The sequence below is a fragment of the Phoenix dactylifera genome, unplaced genomic scaffold (assembly GCF_009389715.1).
Source record: "Phoenix dactylifera cultivar Barhee BC4 unplaced genomic scaffold, palm_55x_up_171113_PBpolish2nd_filt_p 000405F, whole genome shotgun sequence".
Classification (NCBI taxonomy): domain Eukaryota; kingdom Viridiplantae; phylum Streptophyta; class Magnoliopsida; order Arecales; family Arecaceae; genus Phoenix; species Phoenix dactylifera.
In genome coordinates, this window is record NW_024067847.1 from 1 (window position 1) to 25721 (window position 25721).

At 36.8% G+C, this 25721-nt stretch overlaps 2 protein-coding genes and 1 pseudogene across 2 annotated transcripts; 2 read left to right on the forward strand and 1 right to left on the reverse strand.

The window, feature by feature from the left end:
• Positions 1–145: 145 nt before the first annotated feature.
• LOC120105953 lies at positions 146–5060 on the forward strand (annotated as a pseudogene).
• An 889-nt stretch (positions 5061–5949) lies between these two features.
• On the reverse strand, positions 5950–7314 carry LOC120105964 (pentatricopeptide repeat-containing protein At1g07740, mitochondrial-like). Its single transcript, XM_039118755.1, has one exon. It carries the CDS (start codon positions 7312–7314, stop codon positions 5950–5952), a length of 1365 nt encoding a protein of 454 aa, XP_038974683.1.
• Positions 7315–18520: 11206 nt separating this feature from the next.
• LOC103722851 (pentatricopeptide repeat-containing protein At1g01970) lies at positions 18521–23670 on the forward strand. The gene is made up of 3 exons (XM_026799870.2): positions 18521–18757; positions 20364–21079; positions 22668–23670. Exons 2-3 carry the CDS (start codon positions 20621–20623, stop codon positions 23457–23459), a joined length of 1251 nt encoding a protein of 416 aa, XP_026655671.2. The 5' UTR covers positions 18521–18757; positions 20364–20620; the 3' UTR covers positions 23460–23670.
• Positions 23671–25721: the final 2051 nt, after the last annotated feature.

Sequence of the window (25721 nt, forward strand, 5' to 3'; positions counted from 1 at the left end):
GCAAAAATATAATCTTTTTTGACGATCTGGATCCATTAGATCTTTTTTTTCTTTGCATAAATTTGTCGATGTTTTTTAATGTACCTGATTCGCAAGATGCTTGGTGTAAAGGTTGCATTTTTCATAGATTTGTTTGGTTTTTCAGAGATCAAATTAGTAGAGATGATATCAAAGTCTTTGCAGCAGTATCAAAGCCAGGAGGGGAGTTTCCGAATGTGTGCCGTTGGTGCGAGAGCGTGTCTTCGATTATTGCTCCAAGGTTGGTGGGTTAGATGCTGTTGCAACTTTAATTTTGTTTAAAGTTGTCGGCTTTTAGCTTTGAAGCTCTGAATTGTGCTGAATGCTTTCATGTATTTTGGAATTGTCGCTTATACTCGAATAGTGGCAGGTATTAGCTTTGTTTTTTTTTCATATATGTTCTAACGCTATGCTGATTAATTGTTTATAGTGTTTGGTGACGTGTTGTAATTACATTGATTACGTTGGCAGTTGGCTAGTATAGGCGCTCAGGTTATTGTATCTAGGACTTGGAGGCGTCAATTGGATAATCATCAGACTAGCTTCCTTTAGAAGTACCATAGATCGGTTTCCTGGGTTCCATTATTTTGTTTTGCTTGGTTTTGTATCATGTTTACCTTACTTTCCTCTCCATTCTTTTTGTGAGATCTTTTTATTAGTATTCTTGCATAAGGTATACAACTTGACATCATGTTTTGACTTGCCTCTGACTTCCAGGAAAAAAACAGTAATTCAGTGAGTATGCTCAGCAGTGATTTCTAACATATCCTTTTCATGCTTTGTTCATGCAGCATTTTTTTTAATTTTTATTTCATACATTTTTTTTCTCTTATAAGATCTTTTGCATTCCTTTCTGGCTGCTGAGCTAAATACTCTATTCAATCAGTAGGGATAAATTTCTGTTTCACAAAATTTTCTAATGATGTTTAATGACCATGTCCTTGCTCATTAGACTACCCTATTAACCCACATTGCTTTCATGAAGCTCTTGCAGCATGCAACTAAAATTGGAGTTCTTCACATTGGTAATATGAAATCCCTGTTGATTCTTTGTGATGACCAACTGTATCACTATTTTACTGAGAAAGAATCATCTCAATTCCTTCTTCAGAAAATTATAGAGACTTTATTTATTTTAATTACTTAGGTTGATAAATAACATGCGTGAATTGAAACAGTCCACTTGAATTTAAACTTCAGACCAATTTCATGTGATTGCATAAACAAAATCGACAACATTATTATGTATTTGAGGGTACCAGGATTTTTTGAATGTCCATACTAGTTCATGTTGGACTAGGTTTCACCAAAGATTTCAATGCCTCTAGACTGTATGAAATGGGTCAGTCACTTTTCTTGTTTCGACATTGGGACCTATGGTACTCCAAATATTAAGAGTTTATTATTGCTTTTAAAAAGGTACCTTTTGTGACTTTTAAAGCAAAAAAAAGCACATTATTAAACAAATAGGTGTTTGGTGACATCATCTAAAAACTGCTCCAAGATGAAAAAAAGCAAAAGAGCGGTCTTGGGAGAAGCTGTAAATCGTAGCTCCGAGCCTCTCTTTTCTAAAGTAGACACAACACTAAACATGCCTTAAGCATGATCAAAGGTTTCAGGGGTCATAACTTATGAGCTGGGAGTTCATTAAGCCAGTTATATGCAATTTTGGGCTGCCCTCATGCGGCACATCTTGGAGTTCATTAAGACAGTTATATGCCATTTTTTAGGTAATAAACATGAATTAATCGTTTCAGTTAAGTCTTGGTTCCTTTCTTCTCTTTAAATCAATGTTTTAGTTTAAGGGTTTACAAATTTAAATGGTTGTGTCCTATGTATTGTATGGGCGAAGCCATTTCCTAGATATTTAAGATGAGTGAATGGTTTTCTTTTAGTCTTGGTTCCTCTCTTCCCTTTTGAGTGACTGTAGCTGTGGCCTATATCTTTGTATACAACAAATAATCCTATCATAGTTCTATCTAGGCAAACTGGAGTAAGTGAGTAAAAATTTGCCTTTTTTTTATATATAAATTCCCCGTTAACTCCCCTTAAAATGCCTTCAGTCCTGGAACAAAAATGGCTGCGGAAGGAAAAAGTGGGTAAAAGGATTTGCTCCGATGAATCCCCATACCAAACAGGGTCCAGTTGTACTATGCATATTTATTAATTCTAGGAATGGTCTGCAAAGTTCATGGCGTTAGAGAAATTAATCAGTACTAAGTTGATGAGATGGGCTGCACGAAGTCCAGTGCCAAATTGTAGGATGCACAAGTTCCAATTGGCTCCTTAGGCAGCTTTGCTTTGTGGCAATTAATTATATACATGATTCTTCATGTAAAAGTTGCCCTTTGCTATTTCTTTTCTTTGTGAATCTTTTTCTTTTTTACCTTTAATCAACATTTGCAAGGACATATATGGAGATAAATTCTATAGTAGAGTTGTGAATTGTTTTAAATTTTAGATGTTTTTGGGTACAAGAAATTTGTTACTTACCGCAAGTATATCAAAGCAGCTTGAGATTATATCAGTCTTTGCATTTCGCAGAGGTCCAAGGATATTTGTCTATTGGTATTTGCATATGGTAATGAATAGGTTAACTATAGCTTTGCATAATTTAGATTTTATATTAGAAATGCCTGGCATGTTTTTAAGAAATTAATCAGTTATAGGTATATCTCCAGTTGTGAGGCATTCAAACTTTCGTTTTGGAAATAGGACACAAGTTTGGCTTCAAAAAATGAGTTTCCTTAGTGACCGTGCATTTACCTGATTCTCTTTAAAATTATGATGAGCATGTTTTCTTGTATTTCTCCACTGATATAGACTTGCATATCGGTATTTTTTTACTTGTTATTTCTATCAAAATGCTTCTTATTCTTGAATATTGTGTTTTCCATTTTTTTTTCTCTGCTCTCTCTTGTACCCTTTATTGTGACAATGTCACTGTTTGTGATGTCAGAATTCCTGGTGAAGCTGTTGGAGTCAAAATCGCAGGCCAAGCTGCACCCTCAGCTGCTTGCCCTGCACAGAGGCTGCAAAGGTATTTCCCTCCTATTTTATTCATTTCCTATCTCTTGTTTCTTAAGTAGGTGTGTGGATGTGGAGATGAATGTTTGTTCTGATATTCTTCTTTCTTTTCTTCAATTTTTTCCCGCTTCAAATGTCACGGAGAATCATATAAACATATGTTATTATTTGCTTTCTACAGAGACAAGTCATTGCTGTCTTGATACCAAGAGTTCCAAGTTGTGCATCTGAATTATCATCTTGAATTTAATACTGGTCTAAAATGTTCCAAATGGTTCAGCAACAGCAATATTTTGTTACAATGGCCCCCCCCACCAAACCATTTTATACCATTACAATGGTTATATGACCATTATTTGACAAAAAGTATCCAGATTGAGATAATTTGGGCTTAAAACAATAACAGTTAGAACAACTGTTATCTGCCATTACAAAGAGGATTATTTATCAAGTAAGGGCAATAACATAGTTATTTGCTCCACAACACTTTTGACAATTATTTTTTTTCAGTTATAACTACTGATGTCTGCCAGAACAACATAAAGTAATGGTTGATAAAGGAAATAATAGTGGTTATTTTGCTCGACAATCAACTCTTGAAGAAGGAAACATATTTGTCTGTTTAACTGAATATTTCCAACCTTAAAAAGATTTGAATTTAAAAAATGTTATTTTATTTAATGAACAGTTAAAGAATTGAATAACAACCATTATTTCTGTTACATAATAGCCACTATTACAATAGTCATATAACAGCTCTTGTTTGAAGTATCATTTTTTTTTACATATAATGGTAAAGACCCCTCTGAAACATTATAATGGCCATTATTTTAAACCATGTGGGTTCATTCACTCTTTAACATCCAGAGTGGTGAGTTGGGTGCCTCAATGGCTTATATTACAATCTACTCATCAAACTACAGCTTTCTTTGCATTGGTTTGTTTCATCTTCTTATACCTAATGTTTTTCACTGTGGAATATTGGCCCTTTTAGTCATTCTACCAGTCAGCTTAATATATCGTGCTTACGTTGTAAATGCCTCACCTTTCAATCTTCAACTGAAAAAATGTTTCATTTGCTCTGTGAAGACCTCAGAGAATGATGATGATCTAGATCTCTTCGGTGATGAGACAGAGGAGGAGAAGAAGGCTGCTGAGGAGCGGGAGGCGGCTGTTAAAGCCTCGTCCAAGAAGAAAGAAAGTAAGCTCTTCTGAGCTTGGTATCATCAAGGAAGACGAGTCACTTAAATATTCAACTTTTTTTTTCAGCCATATTATGTTATAGTATTTACTATCATGATTATCATAAGTTGCTAAGTAAAATTGGCTAAGCTGCTCATTTGATTTTTGTCCTCAGGTGGAAAGTCATCTGTCCTTCTGGATATCAAACCTTGGATGATGAAACTGACATGAAGAAGCTGGAGGAGGCTGTTCGCAGCATTGAGATGCCAGGCCTCTTTTGGGGAGCATGTGAGTCTAATTTTCTTGTTAACATTTTTAGTAGTATCATGCTTTGTGCCTTTACTTTTTTAAAAAAACTATAAACTGACCGTTGGTACTAATTAATTGCAGCAAAGCTTGTGCCTGTGGGCTATGGTATTAAGAAGCTGCAGATCATGTTGACCATTGTAGATGACCTTGTATCAATTGATGACCTTATCGAGGAGCGTCTCACGGTCCGAGCCTTGTAATGAATTTGTTCAGAGCTGTGACATTGTGGCCTTCAACAAAATCTAGGCGTGTCTCAACCATTTAATTCGGGGCGAAGTAAGGTTATTAGATTGTTATGTTCTCAGGGTAATAAGACCTTGTAGTGTCGTTTGGTTCTTTTTTGAGGCTTGCTTTGAAAAATATTATGAGATGTCTGTCTAAGCCTCAAGGGGCTTAGCAGAGACTTCATTTGAAAGGACATTTTGGCTCTGTTTATTTTATTCTATTTTACGAGCTTCGGAAACTCTGTGTTATAGTTGATGAAATTTCACCTCAGCAAAATCCTAGAATATCTTGGTGGTTCATTTTTTTTTCACTGCAGCAGATAGAAACCGATAACTCGGTTAATCTCAATAGTCAATATCGGGCACTGACTGAGATAGTAAGATATCAAGGTTTTAGAAACCCTGCCAAGCACTTGGATTGGGGTTGGGGGTATTCAATTTGGATTTCAGGTCCAAGAGGTAATGGGAATATAGGGTATCTGATGAAAATTAGCCTCTCCTAGTCTCAACAAATATAGTGGTGCAAGTGATGCCATCTGTGCTAGCATTCCATACAACTATAAACAATCAATGTTGAATTATATGGAGATAATTGATCCTATAACTGATGATAAGAGTGGCAACTACTTCTGTGTCTGGAGTTAAACAAATCAAAAATACTTAATTCTCATTTGAGCAAAAACAATATTCAGGAGAGCCGGACAGGATGATTGCAACTCGAATGAATGATTTATCTTCTTTTCGTAATGTCAACCCATTGGATCATGCAATGGCCATTTCAAGATCTATAAAGGTGGATGAAAAAAAAATTGGAGTACTTTGAGAAGAGAAAGATCATTCATTCTTTCGTACAGAAGATACAACCCAAACCCAGTAGGATAAAAATTTTATAGCAGTTCTGCTGTCAAAGATCCAAAAACAGGTAGGTAGCTCAAGGCGAGAAGGGAATCGTTGCCGGCGGCCTACCAAGAGGCCAGAGAAGGCAGCATTGACCTGAGGAGAGGAGTTGGGAGGAGAAGCGGAGGAAAGGAATCTATATATGTATTCATTCTCATCAGATGCTCTGTGGGCATTCATAAATTAATAAAGCAGTCAAAATTAATACTAGGCTAGTCATATAATCCTAGAGAAAAGATCTTCTAAACAATCAAAAAAGATCAAAGATAATTCAAAGTCTATAAATATATACCTACACTTCTCCCTCCCAGTTCTGCACAAACTTTTCACAGGTTAACTCATTTAAAAGCTCTTTCCCACTCCCACGGCTCCCACAGACAGCCTCAACCAAAACACACCATCCTTCCCCATCCAACCCCACCTTCCTCTTCCCCATCTCCTCCAAAACAAAACAAACATCCTCCACCCTCCCACCCTCGCAGAGCCCCATTACCAAGCACCTGAAGCTCTGCGCCCTCGGGCAATGCCTGCTCGCCAGCATCGCGCTTAGAACTCGCAGCGCCTTCTCGAACTCCTTCACCCTACAAAACCCATCAAGCATCATCCGATACGTCGCCGCACCGGGCTCGCATCCTTTCATCTGCATGTCCACCAATACCTTATAAGCCTCATCGACTCTCCCTTCGACACACAAGTAGCCGATCGAAATGTTATAGATCGCAACGTCCGGTTTGATCTTCCTCCTCTTCATCTCGGCGAGCAACTCTTCTACTCCTTGGAAATCTCCTCTCCTTGTGCGATCGCTCATCAAAACCCCATAATTCACGACCTTAGTCTTGCAACCCTGGTACTCCATGTCGAGCATCATCTTCTTCGCAGCATCATACTTCCCCTCCAAGCACAATCCTTCCATGAGCAATGCATAGGTGACCGCATTCGCGTGCATCCCCTTCTCACTCATCTCCTCTTTCAATCTCAAACCCATGTTCACGTCCCCATACCTGGTCAGAAACCCAATGAGTATATTGTAAGTGACAACCGACGGTCTCACCCCTCTCTTGACCATTTCGTCGAACACTCGACGGGCTTCTTGGAGTCCATCCTTTTCGCAGCAGCTACCCTTGAGAATTATGTTGTAAGAGACGGTATTCGGGCATACGTAGAAGTGGGAGCACCGGTCGAGCAATCCCCGGGCATCTTCGAGGCGGTCATTATCGACGAGGGAATTGAGAAGGAAATTGAAGGTCTGGAGGGAGGGGGCGGAGGGGCAGTTGAAGGAGGGGAGGTCTAGGAAGAGGCGGAGGGCTCGGTCGGGGAGGCGGGCTCTACCGAAATGGTGGATGAGGGAGTTGAAGAGGGGTTCTTTGCAGGGGATTTGTTGGGATCGGAGGAAATGGAGGAGGGAGTCGAGGTGGGAGAAGAGGCGGGCGCGGGCGAGGCGGTAGACGAGGGCGGCGCAGGCCGGGTAGTCGTGGAAGCGGGGGGAGGCGGAGAGGAGGTGGCGGAGGGCGGCGGCGGGGTCGGAGATGGATTTGAGCTCGGCGAGGAAGGGGATGGCGGCCTTTCGAGGTCGACGTCGTTCTGGGGTTCGAGGGCGACGGGAGGACGAGGAGCCGCGGTGTTTGGCTCGCAGCGCTTTCTTTGCCCTAGCAAGCATCTTTACCGCACCACGACGTGGCAGAAAGGGATCTAGTTAGTAAAAACTCCTAAATCAAGATTCGATGGCAAATAGGAAAGATTCTTGGTCTTATATTCTTCTATCTACTTGATTCCGATTATTTGTCAATCCAAAATGGGCATACACACTAGATGATCTGCAACATCTGTCTACATCCAAAAACTCCTCACTTTAAACTAGAAAAAAACTTTTTCATTCACCCCAGTGCCAAGATCATGATTTTAAATGATAACTAGCATACAACCCATGCAATGAGCTTATTTGATTTTCTTAATATTACGGTCTGGATCATTTGATCGAGTATGCCAGAAAAAGTATGCTCATCCTTTGTTAATGTACCATCATATTGTTAATCCCTTATCTGCTGGATTACTCTCTTGTGAACCAATCCCCATGCAACCTGTTGGGTGCTTCGATAGAGAATTGGAATGCCTGGATACCTTTTTTTCGTGAATACAAGAACTACATGGTGGATAAAGAACTTTGTATAAGTTGAGCCTTCATTTTAGATTTATATTAGCATATAACCAGCGCAATGCATGGGTACCTTTTTTTCTGAGAAAATATGCCATCTCTAAAATATTAATTATCTGCTACTTAGAAAATAATATATTTTCAATATATACACTATTTTTAATTATTTTTATTTATTTTTAATAAACTATATTCTTAAAATAATCATGATTAAATTTTAATAAAAATACAATTTTAGATATTAGGTTCTAAAGGAGAATCTCAAGATTAGTTTAATTTGTCTACTCATTGTTCATACAAGGTAAGTAATATTTTGTCTTTTCTAGATTTTTTATTCATATAATATTATTTTTATATTAAATAAATAGTTAATCAATTTATATATGATTTATGAATTTTATAAGATTTTCTTTTGAATGGAAAATAGATATGCAATTTTGAAGTAATATTTTTTGAATTATTTATATTATTTAATGATCTTATATCGTATATAAATGTTTTGATTGGGTTATGGTTTATATGTTATTCTATAAAAAGAAATATGATATGTATCAGATTTGAACTCTCAGCTTAACTATATTCTTGATCCTACCAATTGAAAGTTATGCATTGGCTCTCTGACTATTCTTGAGCTCATTGTTTAGCTGCACCATAGGGTATAAATATGGTATTTTGACCCACACTGTAGGATATATGTTCAGTATTCTGGTCCACTCTATAAGATATAAGTACTGTTTTGTTACTGTTTCTGGCCCAACCATATGATATAAGCATGATTATAATTAAAGGATGTTGAGTTGAATGTGATTTGTTTCGAATTAGATTTATGTTTATGCATATGAATATATGAAAATATTAGTTTTACTAGATTTATGCTTGAAACAAAATTGATCATATCTTCACACCGATTCATTGTAATTTATATTCGACCATTATATTTTATGTTATTGCATGAAATATCTAGTTAAGATATCCATTACTAACTGGGCTATCGAGCTCATTATTCCTTCTTTTATTTACATATGCAGATACTTAGTTCTACATATGGATTCTACTATAGGAGTGTGACTAGAAGCAAGATTCGGCAATATATATATAGTTTAGATTTATTATTATTATAATTTTATAGAGTTATTATTTGAGATTTAATTGATGTAAGACTTTTAAATTTTATTTATCAGTTGGATTTGTTAATTAAATACATTATATCCGTTAGTTATCTAAATTATCTTTATTGCGATGCATTTAATATCATGTTGGAATGCTTTGTAAACTTGCGAAGAGAGTTTTCTATAAGTATGCGGTGGTTGTCGTAATTTTGCTTACAATTTTAGGTTGGGCGCATGACAATTAATATGATATCATAGCATAAGTGAATAAATCATAAGTCATAGAATCGGACATATGATGAGTGTTGGTGGGTAGACACTAGGGACATTGTGACGTTAGTTTATGATGATTGTGAATTAATTGATAAGTTTATTAAAAGTATGCTGCTGTATAAAGGATATAGATTAAGATGCCTCTACGTCGGATGAAAAGGATGATAAAAAATATTGCTAGAGGGACATCAAACCGGCAGGTTGGTGGTATTGCTCAGCAAGTTGGCAGAACTTCTCAATAGGAGAGAGTCGTTTCTACTAGAAGCCATCAGACAGAGCAACTAAAACCTAATATAATTAGTTAGATTAATGCAAATATACAGCAATTACAATAACAATTGTTCCAACAGCAGCAAATGCAACAATAGAGACAAACATAGCCACAACAAGGACGTGGAGAGTAGTAGGAGCAACGAAGTAACATTGCAGTGTTTAAGAAATTAACTCCACCAGCTTTCAAGAGGACTACATAACCTTTGAAAGCTGAAAATTGGCTTATGGAGATGGAGAAAACGTTTGTTGTTCAGAGAAAACGTGATGTTGAAAAATCCTTTATGTATCATACATGTTAAAGGGTGGGATATTTAACTAGTGGTGGATGCTAGAACATAAATATGAACAAGATAGAAAATGACTTAGGCCCTGTTTGGAGGAGCTGTTGGCAGTAGAGCTGTTAGAAGTAGAGCTGTTGGAAGTAGAGCTGTCTGAAGTAGAGCTGTTATAAAAAGCTGTTTGCTGTTTGGTAACTACATTCGTAAAGTGCTGTGGTACTTTGTTTTGTGTTTGGTAAACAAACTGAGAAAGTACTTTTGTATGACAAAATTACCATAAAGAACATTGCATAGTATTATACAACAAAACATAATAAAATATAACATAAATTAATACATAAATATACGATATAGTATAATATTATTGTAATATAAAATAATATTATGTTAATATAGCATAATAGTAATATAATTATTAGAGTAAATTAATATTTGGTAATATAACATAATATTAAATTATTTAACATAACATATTAATGTATTATGATATAATGTAATATATATTATATTTATAGTATAATACAATAATAAAAGTATAAAATATTATAATTGTTAGTATAAATTAATTTCTCATAATATAACATAATATTAAATTATTTAAAATAACATATTAATGTATTATAATGTAATGTAATATAATACAATATTTATAGTATAATACAATAATAAAGGTATAAAATATTATAATTATTATTATAAATTAATTTTTCATAATATAACATAATATTAAATTATTTAAAATAACATATTAATGTATTATAATGTAATGTAATATAATATAATATTTATAGTATAATACAATAATAAAGTTATAAAATATTATAATTATTAGTATAAATTAATTTTTCATAATATAACATAATATTAAATTATTTAACATAACATATTAATGTATTATGATATAATATAATATGATATTATATTTATAGTATAATACAAAAATAAAGGTATAAAATATTATAATTATTAGTATAAATTAATTTTTCATAATATAACATAATACTAAATTATTTAACATAGCATATTAATATATTATGATATAATATAATATGATATTATATTTATAGTATAACATAAAAATAAAGGTATAAAATATTATAATTATTAGTATAAAATAATTTTTATAATAATTTCCCATAATTTTTCATAAAATAATTTTCCGCGGTCCAGGGGCCCTTCTTCGTGGTCCACGCTCGAGGAGGACCTCAGCGTGGGCCGCGAGGTATCAATAAAAAAAAACAATAGATTGATTTTGGAAGGTATCGAAAAGGATTAAAATTTTTTTCTTCTAAAATGTGGTTCAAGAGATGCATACAAAAATTGAAAAGAAAAATACCTTTTCTTACGGAAGGGAGTCTGACGGCTAGGGTTCTTGGCTCCAGCAGATTTTTAGGTTTATAAAGGGACAACTATGTAATTATGTTATTTTAATATGGGCATTTTTGTCAAAAATACAGCTTTCCGAAAAAGCTAAAACAGCTTCCTCCCAAAAGCTCCAAATTGGAGCTTCCTCCCAAAAGCTGTTTTCAGCTTCCCGCAAAAGCTGAAACAGCTTTTTGAAAAATTTACCAAACACAGTTTTTCATCTAAAAGTACTTTTGGAGGGCCAGAAAGTGCTTTCTGGCCCTACAAAAGCTCCCCCAAACAGGGCCTTAGGCCCAGTTTGGGGGAGCTGTTGGAAGTAGAGCTGTTGGAAGTAGAGCTGTTATAAAAAGCTATTTGCTGTTTGGTAACTACATTCGTAAAGTGCTGTGGTACTTTGTTTTGTGTTTGATAAACAAACTGGGAAAGTACTTTTGTATGACAAAATTACCATAAAGGACATTGCATAGTATTATACAACAGAATATAATAAAACATAACATATATTAATACATAAATATACGATATAGTATAATATTTTTGTAATATAAAATAATATTATTATAATATAGCATAATAGTAATATAATTGTTAGAGTAAATTAATATTTGGTAATATAACATAATATTAAATTATTTAACATAACATATTAATGTATTATGATATAATGTAATATATATTATATTTATAGTATAATACAATAATAAAGGTATAAAATATTATAATTATTAGTATAAATTAATTTCTCATAATATAACATAATATTAAATTATTTAAAATAACATATTAATGTATTATAATGTAATGTAATATAATATAATATTTATAGTATAATACAATAATAAAGGTATAAAATATTATAATTATTAGTGTAAATAATTAATAATGTTGAAATATATTTATTTATTATCTTATTTATTTATTCATTCATTCATTCATTTATATAAATATTTATTTATTTATTTTTTCTTTTTTTATTTTTTAAATTTTTTTTCTTCTCTTTTTTTTCTTTTCTTTTCGTCTTTTTTTTCCTTTTCTTTTTCTTTTCTTTTTTTTTCTTCTCTTCTTCTCCTTCCTTCCTCTCCCCCGTTCTCCTTTCTTCTCCTCCCGCGCGGCCGGCGGCGCCGGAAGGGGGCCAGGCCGCCGCGGCCGCGGGAGGGGCCGGGCCGGGGCCGGCGGCGGCCGCGGGAGGGGGCCGGGTCGTGGCCGGCGGCGGCCACGGCTGGCCCCCTGGGAAGTGCTCTCCCGCGAGGCCGACAGCGCCGGGCCGGGCCGTGGCGGACGCGGGAGGGGGGCGGGTCGTGACCGCCGGCGGCCGCAGGAAGGGGGAGAGGGAGGGGGTGCGACGGCGGGGCCTCGCAGACGCGGGAGGGGGGCCGTGGGACCTCCTTCTTCTTCGGCACCGTCCCTTACCGTGACAAGGACATCGTCGCCGGCGGCGGCCGTGGGAAGGGGAAGACCACCTGTCTTCCTCTTCTTCGGCACCTCCCCACCATGGGGGCGGGGGAGAGGGAGGGGGTGCGACGGCGGGGCAGAGGGAGAGGGTGCGGCGGCAGGGGAGAGGGAATGGGGTTGGGTGGGAGAGGAAGAGACCGTGAGAGAGAGGTTTTTGGGAGGATTTTTTTTTTTAAAATGGAGGTATTTTAGTCAAAAATACAGCTTTCCGAAAAAGCTGAAAACAGCATTTTTGGAAAGCTCCAAATTGGAGCTTCCCCCCAAAAGCTGTTTTCAGCTTCCCGCAAAAGCTGAACAGCTTTTCAGAAAATTTACCAAACACCATTTTTTAGCTAAAAGTATTTTTGGAGAGCCAGAAAGTGCTTTTTGGCCCTCCAAAAGCTCTCCCAAATAGGGCCTTACTTGTAAAAGATTCCGAGGAGTATTTTATGATAACTAGTTCCCCTGAAGTATGAGGAAGCAAAAAGAGCAGAAATTTATTCACCTAAAATAAAGAAATATGACGGTTGCGGAATATGAGGTTTAATTTACAAAGATGACTAATTTTGTTCCAAGGTTGGTTTAGGATGAGATAAATCAAGTGCATAAATTTGAGATGTAACTGAAGACTGGAATTAGAAAACAAGTAGTACTTTATGAGTTAACTACCTATGCAACTATGGTGAATAAAATATTAATAATTGAAAGGGAAGTCAATGACAAAGAAGAAAAGAAATTAAAAAAAAGAAATACGTACAATGAATCTGAAGGATAGAGTAATAGAAATATCGGAAGTTCAAACAAGAGATTAGCAAGTAATAATTCTTGGACAATGGATGGCGTCAAGTGTTTCAGGTGTGGCAAAGCTCACATTGACAAGGATTTCCATTGGATCACTAGTGCCTTTTTTTTAGATGTGGCAAGATGGGCCATAGAATTGCTGCATATTAGTAAAGAAATGAAAATCAGTCCGTTCAGACAGCTCAACAAAATAAGGATAAAAGTTAGAATCCCCATACCAAAGAAGGGTCTATGCTCTCACACAATAGGATGAGCAGGCTTTTGATGCAATGGTGATAGCTATTATTCTGCTTCTAACATTTATTCTTATATGATTCAAGTGTTACTAATTTTCCCTTCTCCACTGCTTTATAAGATGACATATTAAGTTGTGAAGTCTATAAGAAACTAAGTTATATACTAAACTTTCATTAGGGTACATTAAAGTATTGAGATAGGATTTGTATGATCAAAAGAGGAGAAAAAATAAAAAATAAAAAATTATAAACTATCAAATTTTAGAAGTGTTTATAAGGATTGAAATATAGAAAAACATGTGTTAATAAATAGGAAACTTTAGAAATCAAAATTTGACACTAGTATGTTTGTGGGTTAGGAATAGAGTTGTGCAGTGAAAACATGGTGCATTGAATTATTTTGAAACTAGTTAGAAATAATGACTTTGATTTGAAAAATGTTATGACCTGATATCGAAAAAGTATTCCCCATCTCTTCAAAATTATAGGTACAAAAAATTTCAGGGATGAAATTTTTTTAAGGGGGAGAGAACATAACACTCATCGTAATAAGGAACAGGCCCGATCCACTTAATTAGCCCTGATGTAAGAGTTGGCCTAGAAAAAAAAAGGGCGCACGTGCTTGGCATGTGCAAGGAGGGAAGAGGACTCTCGATGGGAGTCTTCTTCCTCTCGACTTTGTTAGATAGAATTTGACCTTGGGGCGGATCCTAGGCTCGTCTGAGTGCTATTTAGAGCTCCTCCCAACCTCCTTTCCACCCCACTAGCTAACTCAACATTGATCAAAGTTCTTGCTATTGGATTTCCTTGATTTTCTTACCTGGTTATCGCCTTGTCGGCCATCACCAGCACCATGGTTGTAGCCAATTGCCACTAGAAGTTAGGTAAGGACCCGACATCTCCAGATCTACCTTTTTCTCCTTCTTCAGAGGTCCTTGAAGCCTTGATTCTAACCGGTGATTGCCAAAATTGGCTAAGAAGGATGATGCCCTATTTCTCCTATTTCTTCTCTCTCTTATTTCTCTCTACCTAGACTTTCTCTCTCTACTCTCTCTATGGTTGTCAAATTCGGTAAGAACTCCTTGTAGTGATTTTGGATCGATCCTACTGAAGAATCCTGATCAATGGCCATCGAGCGACATGCTAGTCTCCATCTTGACCCTTGTCAGACACTCTTAGATTTGGTCACCTTGATTTCTGATAAACCACCTATACCCTAGGCTGACCATGATGAGATGAAATCATCTTGATTGGTCTAACCGGGATGTCGGAAACTCTAGCTTGGCTAGCATTGTGAGGATGTCAAAACTTAGAATTTTATTCTTAAAATGATTATGATTAAACTTTAATAAAATACAATTTCGGATATTAGATTTTGAAGAAAAATCTCAAGACTAATTGGATTTATTTGCTCATTGTTTGTACAAGATAAGTAATATTCTACCTTTTCTAGATTTATTCATATAATATTATTTTTAACATCAAATAAATTATTAATCAATTTATATGTGATTTACAAATTATATGATATTTTTGTTTTGAATGAAAAATAGACATGCAATTTTGAAGTAATATTTTTTTAGATTATTATTATTATATTGTTCAATGATCATATATTGTATATGCATATTTTGATTGGATTGTGGTTTATATATTATTTTATAAAAAGAAATATGATATGTATCATATTTGAACTTTCAGCCTGACTATGTTCTGGCCTCTACTAATAAGGAATTATGTATTGGCATACTGACTATTGTTGAGCTCATTATTTTTTATTTCTGGCCCTGCCATAGGATATAAATGGTATTTTGGCCCATGTCGTAAGGTGTAAGTACAATATTATGGCCCACTACACAAGGTATAAGTGCAGTTTTGTTTTTATTTCTGGCCCAACTACATGGCATAAGTATAGTCATAGTTAAAGACTACTTAGTGAATGTGATTTGTTTCGAATCTATTTATAATTATATTTATAAATATTTGAAAAATATTGGTTTTATTGGATTGGTGATTGAAACGGATTGAATATATTTTTTAAACCAATTCATTGTAATTTATATTTGTTAATTATATTTTATATTATTATATGAAAAGTTGAGGCATTCGTTACTTACTAAGTTGTTGAGTTCATTATTCCTTTTCTATTTACATATGCAGATACTTAGTTCCAGAATTAGACCCTACTATGACAGTGAGATTAGAAGCAACATTCAACAATATCTACATAGTTTAGATTTATTATTGTTATAATATTTTTGTAAGATTATTATTTGAAGTTTAATTGATATAAGAATTTTAAATTTTATTTATCACTTGGATTTGTTAATTAACTAAATTATAGCTTTTAGTTACTTAAATTATCTCTGCTACGATGTATTTGATATTATGTTGGAATGCCTTATATGCTTGTAGGGAGAGTTCTCTATGAGTATGTGGCAGTTGCCGCGGCCCTGGCTTATGATTTCGGTTTAGGGATGTGACATCTTTTTTTCAAAATAAATTTGTTTCTATAGTTATTAATTAGCTTAAACCTTTTGTATTGTGGTGGTAGGATTGTAAAAGTTGTATTACATTTGACCAAGCAATCAATGATAAAATTGTGCGCAAGCCCATTAAATGCTACATGGATACTTTTATTAATCAGTGAGTTCAAACAGAATAAATAATATTCGCATTAGTGCTACAAAATGATAACCCTAACATAAGTTATTTATGAACCAACCCTTCCATTTCCATTGCTGCATATATAAACTGGCTCCACACCTTAAGTTCCGTAAGCATTTTCTTCAATCTAGCCAGAGTTACCAGCACGTCCAGATATAGTCTGTTAAAAATTTGTTAATCATACAAAATAAGCATATGTCACGATATATACCTTATACCACCCAAAACCCAACCACAAATCCCATTTCATACAAAGGTTAAATCATAAACATTTCATAGCCACCTTCATCTTCATCACCACCACCAAAAATTGTTTGTGCAAGAACAACTCTTGGTAACTGGGGGGGCCACAAAGATCTGCATTGCCAAGATAAGTGGATAGAGCCTACTGGAATCCTTCCTGATGAATTATTAATTTTTTATAAGACCTATTCAAAGTGCTTAAAGAAGTAAAAAGATGAAAACATGAAAAACTCTGTGGACCGGTGCCCCTAAGTTCGTTCATTGAAAGGTCAAGGGATTCCAATGACTGCATTCCACCTATCTCCTTCATAATATTTTTCAGTCTAATGCCCCGTACCTAAGTTGGGTCCAGGGGTGGCAATCAGGCCGGGTTGAGTCAGGTATTGAGCGAGCGGAATACAGATCAAATCATAAATCTTTAGTATGAATGCCACCCATTTATTAAATAGGTCAAAAAAATCTAAATATGAATTTAATCTTTTAATGAAAAAGGTAATTGGGCCCTAGTCGCATAAGTTTATTAAATGGGCTAGATTAGGTTAAATGAGTTACATGGTTAAATAAGTTAAAGTTTTAAATATTAACCTAGACTGTTTAATAAATAAGTCTCGGCGGGTTAACCCATTTATAATCTATATCCGTTTTATGCCAAACCTAAACTTGGTAAAAAGAGGTTATTTGCAGGTCAAGTTGGCAAGTTGACTCATAAATTGCTACTCCTAAAATGGGTAAGAAATAGACCTTTGTTTTTATTTTTTCAGTTTTATCTTATTTTATTTCTGGCTTTTTAACATGTTAAAATTCAGAACCAGACCAAACAAATAAGCTATTTTTGGTATGAGTTGACTCATCTATTGATTCAACTAGTGTCGAGATGGTGCATTAATCATTAATGTTAGGCGCAGAAATTTAGTAAGGGTGGCAATTGGGTCGGGTCGGATCAAAAATTTTATCAACCTAAATCTGACTTGTTTATTAACTAAGTCAAAAATTTAGATCTAAACCCAATCTGTTATTAAATAGGTTACAAAATCCCGAGATCGACTCTTGAAGTCCTAGGGTCAACAACTAAAATTTTTGGGTCGACTCTTGAAGTCCTGGAGTCGACTTCTGGAGTTTTGGGGTCGACTCTTCTTCACTTGGGATCGACTCCTCTACTACAAAAGCTTCCAAAATACTTCAAATATTTCTCCAACTTTAAAATTTGTTCTTTCATACTTCTCTAATCTTTCAAACTCATTGAGTTTCCTATAAAACAAATTGACTATTCCAAAAAAAAGTAAATCCCCCCGAGGGGGCAGGGGGGTAACGTCCAATTCCCAGGTGACAGGTCCAGTTGAGGACCGGAAGGCGCTTTCCGAAAATGATCAAGGCAGGGATTTCCGGTAGTCATCTAGTAGGTTTTTACGATCCGATAAAGAATCAAACTTATTTAAATATTCCCTTTTCTCCGCATGACTAAAAGTGATCAATAAAAATACTCGTTTAGCAATATCTTACAAAATTATTAGTATCATAATCAAATATTTTGTACTCACATCTTAAATAAATTAAATGGATTGGGTCATGACCTGCCCCATTTATTAAACAGATCAAAATGGATTGGGTTAAAAGTCCAGCCTGAATCCGACTTATTTAATAAGTAGGTCTAGACAAATTAACCCATTTATGATCTAAATTATTTGTGTCAAATCCGATTCTATTTGCACGTCAGGTTAATGAGCCAGATCATAAATTGTCATCTCTAGACTTTGGGGCACGGGTGGGCCAATCATCTTAGACCATGATGGGTGGCTTATGTCTACTTGTGAAATAGAGACAGCTTCCACTTTATGGTGACCTTCAATACTTTGGTAGATTTTTCAGTAATTGCAAACGGTCGAATGGTAGATTTACTCATTTACAGTATCATCCTGACTCATGCAGTACACGAGAATACACCGTGTCACGTGTTGACTGGTACCATCTAGTCACCCAATCACCAACTGCCACGTCGGCGCGATGATCCGAGCACTGACCAAAGGATGTGCTTTGGCCTTTCCCAGTTTTTAGCGCACCACCCATCTTGTCATGGTGAACGCGAAGTCCACCATGCATCGGTCTCGTTGAAGGCATTCACATCATTCCTTCCCCGTTCCTCTTTTGAACTCCCGTCCCGTTCTGCAGCGTTTGCAACGCGATCGTATCCTTCTAAACCAAGGCGAAGGAGCAGCAAAACAGGGTGGCTGGCTGCCGACAAACACCAGGAGAAGGAGAGCCGACGCACAACCAAGTACTCCCATCCTTCTCATAAAACCAAGCATAATCTCGTATAAAATATACCCCTTTGATTAACTTGTAAGCTGGATCTAAGCTTAATGATAGTGTTCCCTCATCATTTTTGTGATGCTCGTCACCGTTTGGAGCACATTGTTCCAATAGTTTCGTAAAATTGTGAATGTGAGCCATTTGTTCGACGAAATACCCCAACAAAATGGAGTCACGTTTTCTGATGCTCAGTACCCTTCATGGGTGGTCAAGTGACTATGAGTTGAAAGGTGAAGGAACTATTTTAGTTACACTAGTTAATATGTGTTGACTGCTGTCGATTCTTGTGGTGGTGGTGGGAGGATAATGTTTGATTAAATGCTTGTGAATCATGTGATTAAGGAAAAAACATGTATTCCATTACTATAATTATATATGGCACATGTATTCCATTCTAAGATGTATATTTTCTTCTCTTGCATATCTTATGCTTCTGATATTCTTATACATATGTTAAGGAAAAAATAATTTTGTAATGTTGAAGCTTAATAAATTGACTTTCGTCACCTATTACTTGGATGCGAACTTTGTGTAGGAAACATATTTTAGATACATTTGATACTATATTATAACTGACCTAATAACTTTTGCTCCATTCTCCATGTTGGGTTGCCGACCAACTCAATTGTCGAGCATCCTACTTGTTCTTTTAACTCGAGCTTGAGATATCAGCATCAGTGTCATTAATCCTGGATCAGATTTTTCAGATGATCTGGGTCTTGGCTGAATTTATCTGTTTTTGGAATGCTCATGTTGGGTGGATGTTTGTTTTAATAGAACATGACTCATATGGTTGGAGGACGAACTTTTATTTGGTCTGCTAGCATTCCTTCGCCACACCACAAGTCATCTTTTATTGTGATTACTAACTGAACATTTAAGAAGCATTTGAAAGAAAAAGTTAGTGTCTTAAAAGTCATACATCTGTTTCAACCAGAAGGTGCCTGTATGAGCTGACTGGCACAGCTTTGGTTCGACGTCCATTCCAGCTCTGAAGGTTTTTTCAGCAGAGAAGGCTGACTGTTAGAATTTATTAAACAGCTAAGAGCCACCCTAGGCTTCAGAAGCCTGTATGCCGAACCCCAACATATAAAGAAGTAATCTATCAAATCCTGGTTCCAATTTGAGCTTTATATGCTGTACTTCTAGAGATGTTAATTTATTGTGTTCTTCTGATTGAGTTATTTTCTTATTTTTTTCCTTTTTTAAAAAAAATAGAAAATTTAGATTATACCAAGATCACTGTGTCTTGGTATTTAATTTTAAATGATGCACAAATGCTTAGGAACTGGCTGCGTCAATTGTATCTATAGCATACCAATTGATACATTCACTTCAAACTGTGTCTTGGTATTTAGGTTTTCCATAGCTCTTTCTTTTCTGGTTGGGAATGTATATTTATCATGTTAATTATCAGTCTATATGTGTATTACATAAATTACTCTGATAAACCTTTTGGTTTATTCATCATTAAAGTTTGTCTATTTGTAATAATTTTTAAATTTTTAATCCATTTGAAAATATTATGACAAAGGTTTCATGTGGAGTCATTCAATTGCTTTTCCTTGCAGGGTCATTGCTACAAAAGAGGGAAAATTTAACTTTTTTTTTTTGATGTAATCACAGATAAGTTCTCTAGCTATCTTTGTCCTGTTTCAACAGTCAGATGATGCTTAATACGCTTGTCAATACTTTTATCATTTCTCCCCATTCTTTCCCTTCTATTCAGCTTCCACTTGCTGACTCTTAGTTTCACCTCTGTAGACCATGTATAGAATGAGCTAATTTGGTACATACACTATTTTGAATCGGTTTCCTGTTCATCATTATGTTTCGCCTTTCTTCATTCATGTTATCCACCATTCCCCCACCAAGAATCCTGACCGATACCACCACCAAAAGTTTTCAGCAATTTCCATGTAAAAATTTCTCTGGTACATACGTCCGACAGCCTCCCAATAAGTTTCATTATCCTATGTCTTCTCCTAAGTCAGCAACACTTTCCCTTCAGGAAGAAGTTGAAGAGAGTGAAAAACAACCAAATATCAAGTGGTCTGACATAGGACCTGACATAACAGAGGCCCAGAAACAGGCTATTTCTCAACTTCCTCCGAAGATGACTAAACGCTGCAAGGCCCTCATGAGGCGCATCATATGCTTCTCTCCTCAAGATGAAAACCTGCCTCTCCTTTTGGCTGCATGGGTAAAGGTCATGAAGCCCAGGAGAGCTGACTGGTTGTCAGTTCTCAAAGAAATGAAGAGAATGGAAAATCCACTGTTCATGGAGGTAGGTCATTACCTTTTCATCCCGTTTGTGTTGCTATCTCTTTCCTTATCAATTTAATAAATACTCCTCTATAGTTCTGCTCTAATGTGCCTTGAGTTTTGTTTGCAAGCATATTGCTACCATTTAGATAAGAAGGACAATTTCAGATTCTACATCATTCAGTGCTTGTGCTTGTGAAATTGCTTGGCTTGGTTTATGAATCCAAGCAATTCATATTGTGTTCCTTATTCAACAAAACTATCATATTTAGTTTTCCTTTCTCTACTGTAGTAATTACTTGCAGTTTTTGTTTTATGTACTGGACAGTATTGCACTTTCCTAGTATTAGCAAGGATGGTAGGCAAACGTTCTATAGGTTACACCTAAGGTGCATCATAAACAAATTTTGGATTGTCATAAAAATTTCTTCTGAGTTAACCAGGTCTGAGAAGATATGTGGTTTTTGATGAGCCATCTAACATCCAGGCAGATTATACAGTAACTGATTGAGTTATTCACAATAGATTTAGTTATATATGTACATCTATTCATAGTAGCATAAACAATTTATCTACAATCCCACATACATATCCCATACCTGTTCAATTTAAATCAGAATCCTTTATCATATGGCTGTGATGTGGTTATTATTTTATAATTATCTGGTAAGACTTGGTTTTCTTCTTCAAATGTGCTTACGCAAACCAAAGAACTGGGCCAAATGTGGTATATGATGTATGGATGAGTTCAATGATTAGAGCAGGTCCTAACGTTCAAAAGAGGCACTTTGTAAGGGTATTAATTAAGCAGAGGCATGATGGAAAGAAGAACAAACTCTGCTATTGTTGTGTTGGAAGTACATTTGCATATGCAATATAAACTGCAAGGCAACAGTTGCCTGGCAGATTTATTGGCTTTCGACTTACCTAATAGCCTAGTGGGAAAGTCAGCTAAACATGGGATTACTCTTTGATGACATTTGGTCCATATACGCCAGCTTACAAGATTAACAGCTTGACAAAGATCTCTTGTGGTGCCAAGGAGTCCTGTATGAGCAGAGTCTTGATTTGAGTCATTGTGTATCAATAGTTTTCCAACATGGTAAATACCTACATAAAGATGGCCTTTTCTGGCCGGTTGCCATTTTTTTATCAATATAATCTTTTTTTCCAATATAAATAATGTATATCTACATAATAAAAAATATCATGGCAAGAGAAAATTAATCCAGAAAACTTTAGCAGTTGATGGAATGGCTTCCATCTGTCAAATATTCCTTCCTCTTGCATTAGTTAATTTCACATCCTTTCTTGTCAAGTTTGAAATTTAAATTATGGACCTGTTTTAAATTTCTTGGCTGAATTTGAGGTACATTCTTCTTTTGGACGATGCTTTCAGTAGAAGAAAATGAAAAAGTCGAAGGTAATCATCATTCCAGATGATTATATAGGTGACTTTTTTGTATCTGTATCATGATACAATTGCATTTCCATGTATGATACTAGAACTAGTCTGATGGATAGTTTATTCTCCTACGTTGTGTTTTCTTATAGATGAACTTGTATCAATTTATTAAATATACTAGTCCTAACATCATTTATTTTCTTAGGTAATGGAATATGCCTTACTGGATGACTCTTTCGAAGCTAATGTGCGTGACTATACCAAATTGATTGGCACATATGCAAAGCATAATCTTTTGCAGAATGCTGAGAATTCATTCCAGGCCATGAAAAATAGAGGTTTTGCATGCGATCAGGTCACCCTCACCGTCCTAGTTCACATGTACAGCAAGGCCAGAGACCTTAATCGGGCCAGGGAAGCATTTGAATATATCAAATTGCTTGGCATACCTTTAGATAAAAGAGCTTATGGCTCAATGATTATGGCCTATATTAGGGCTGGAATGCTAGAACATGCAGAGAGTTTAGTAAAAGAAATGGAGGCTCTAGAGATTTTTGCAGGAAGGGAAGTTTACAAGGCATTGCTTAGAGCTTATTCCATCACTGGCAATGCTGATGGGGCTCAAAGAGTGTTCGAGACCATACAATCTGCAAGAATAGTTCCTGACAGTAAACTCTGTGCTCTTCTTGTGAATGCTTATTGTGTGGCAGGTCTGAGCGAGAAAGCTCGCAGCGTACTGGAGAACATGAGGAGTGCTGGGCTGAAACCAAGCGACAAATGTGTTGCCTTGATGTTGGGTGCTTACGAGAAGGAGAACATCCTTGACAGAGCACTAGCCTTTCTGATGGAGATGGAGGGTGATGGTGTTGTGCTTGGCCCAGAAGCATCACAGGTCATGGCGGGCTGGTTCCATAAACTCGGGGTGATGGATGAAGTGGAGCATCTTCTGAGAGAATTTTCTGAGCAGGAAGGAAAACAGAAACTACATTCCTTGTAGTGTTTCTTAAACAAAGGTGGTATGAGTTGTAAGAGTTTTTCCGAAATGGATGCTTTTTTGCAGTAAACAAGTGTATTGTGCTTGATGTTACTTCAAGGCACATGAAAATAGTAAATCCAAATAGCTCCTACAATGTTCTGTGACTTCAATTTGCCTCATCATTTGAGAAGAGTTTGGAGGTGAAGGAAGAGTAAACAAGCAGTTCAAGTCATCCATGCACGCCTTGTGGTTGGCATTGTCTTCTAGTTTATCATCTGATCAATGAGCTCTTATTAGGGTATAAACTGTGTTTTATGTGTCACATGCCATATAGGAAGCTGGTTCAGTCGTAATATGATGCTGCCACCCAAGCAGCACCTAACTCATTTCCTTCCAAATACATGTTTTGTTTTGTTTTCATCACATACAAGCATTTGCACTAAAATACTTGTTAGAAGAATTGGAAACTTATGCATTTTTATGTAAACAAAAAAAAAATCTCAAATAAGTTTTCACAGTGCCATTTCAACTCATATCCATGCCAAAATTCAACTAAAGAGAATTTATGAGCTTCAAAGTCTGTGCATTATCAAATGATTTTCAAAATAATAAAAGGATGGCTTAACATGTATGTATATCCACCCCAAAAACGAAGAGTTCTGAGTACCATGCAGCACCATTCTTCCAGCAATATATAATTGTTAAATATAGAGCAATATTCTTGTCAATAGTCTACCATATATCTGTATATCTTTTATTGAAAAATTTTCATTTCAGGTGCCATTAATGCAGAGAAAGCATATATTTACTTAAAAAAGAGTACATCAATATGATAACAACACTTGTAATAAAGAAGTAAAACCTTTGTCATTTCAAACAAGCATTAAAATTGGATTGAGGACATGCTGAGACCAGGCTCCTAAAACATCTGTTGAATTCAGAGCACCAACAGGATCCAAATTCTATAATGACCTTTAATTTGATCGGTTTTTAGAATAAATCAGTAAACAAATGGAATTTTGAGTTGGCGGGTGGCGGTCCATCGGCGAGCGGCATCCTTCGGAGAACCTGCAAAAAGCCGGCGACCGGAGTTTCCGGCGCCGGCCCTCCGATGCTTAAGTCAGAGGGGGTGAGTGTATGGAGGGGGAGAAAAATATATTCCGGAGTTTCAAAGTCCAGCCCCCTCTAAGATGGAGGGGTTCCCCTTTTATAGAGGGGTACAGGGGGGTCTGGAGCAAGATTGAGCCGAAGATTGACGGTGAGGAGCTTCCTATACTCGGTCAGGAGATTACGTGCGAGGTCGAGGGAACCTCGGCTCGTGATCGATTCAGGAGAGCATCCCGGCCTTAGTCGGGGTTTCGTTGACCGTCCTGTAATATAAGCAAGTAAGCACAATGATGTAGGTGCTGGGTAGGATATACCTCTCGCACCATCGGAGTTGGGCATCTCATGTTGAGGCAAGCGACTCCGCTCTAAAGTTGGCTTTCAGCGGTGTTCTTTGGCCTATAGTCTGTTTTAGGCGCGCCTGCACACCAGGGGGTCCGCGTAGGTACTACCCCTGGGTCGTGCATTACGGGGGTCCGCATGGGTGCTACCCCGTCGTTGAAGGCCTCGGGGGTCCGCGTGGACGCTTCGGAGGGGTCTTTCTCCTGGTTGGATCTTCAGCTGAACTTCCTCCTCCGATAGTGTTGATGGTACTGGCGATAGGCCTGTTCTCATTTAGATTTTCGGGCAGTGCGGCGTTTTGCACTGGCCTCCTTTCCTCACGTCGGTTCCGCACAAACCGGTTGAGTACCCCGCGGCGGATAAGTGTCTTGATCTCATCCCGGAGCTAGAAGCAATCTTCCGTGTCGTGGTCGTGGTCCCAGTGGAAGCGGCAATACTTCCTAAGATCATGCCGAGCTCCGGTATCCCGCATCGGGGGTGGAGGTCGGAACTAGTTTCGACCTTCTATCTCCATTAGGATCTCTGCCCGGGGAACATTGAGGGGAGTGTAGTTCTCATACTTTCCTGAAGGCACTCGTGGCTGCGGTGGAGATCTTGGTCGAGGCGGGGACCTTGGTCGAAGCTGTTCCCGCTGCCGAGGTGGACTCCTTAGCCGAGGCAGGTTCTTATCTCGGCGGGGAGACCGGCTTCTCGGGCGGCCGCGCTCATCGCGGCGTTTCTTCTGCTTCTTTAAGGCCTGCTCGGTCGTGCCCCGTCTGGAGGTGATAGCCTCTTTGGCCTTCGCATACTTCCGAGCTCGGACCAGCATTTCAGTGAAGTCGGCGGGGAAGCTCCTCT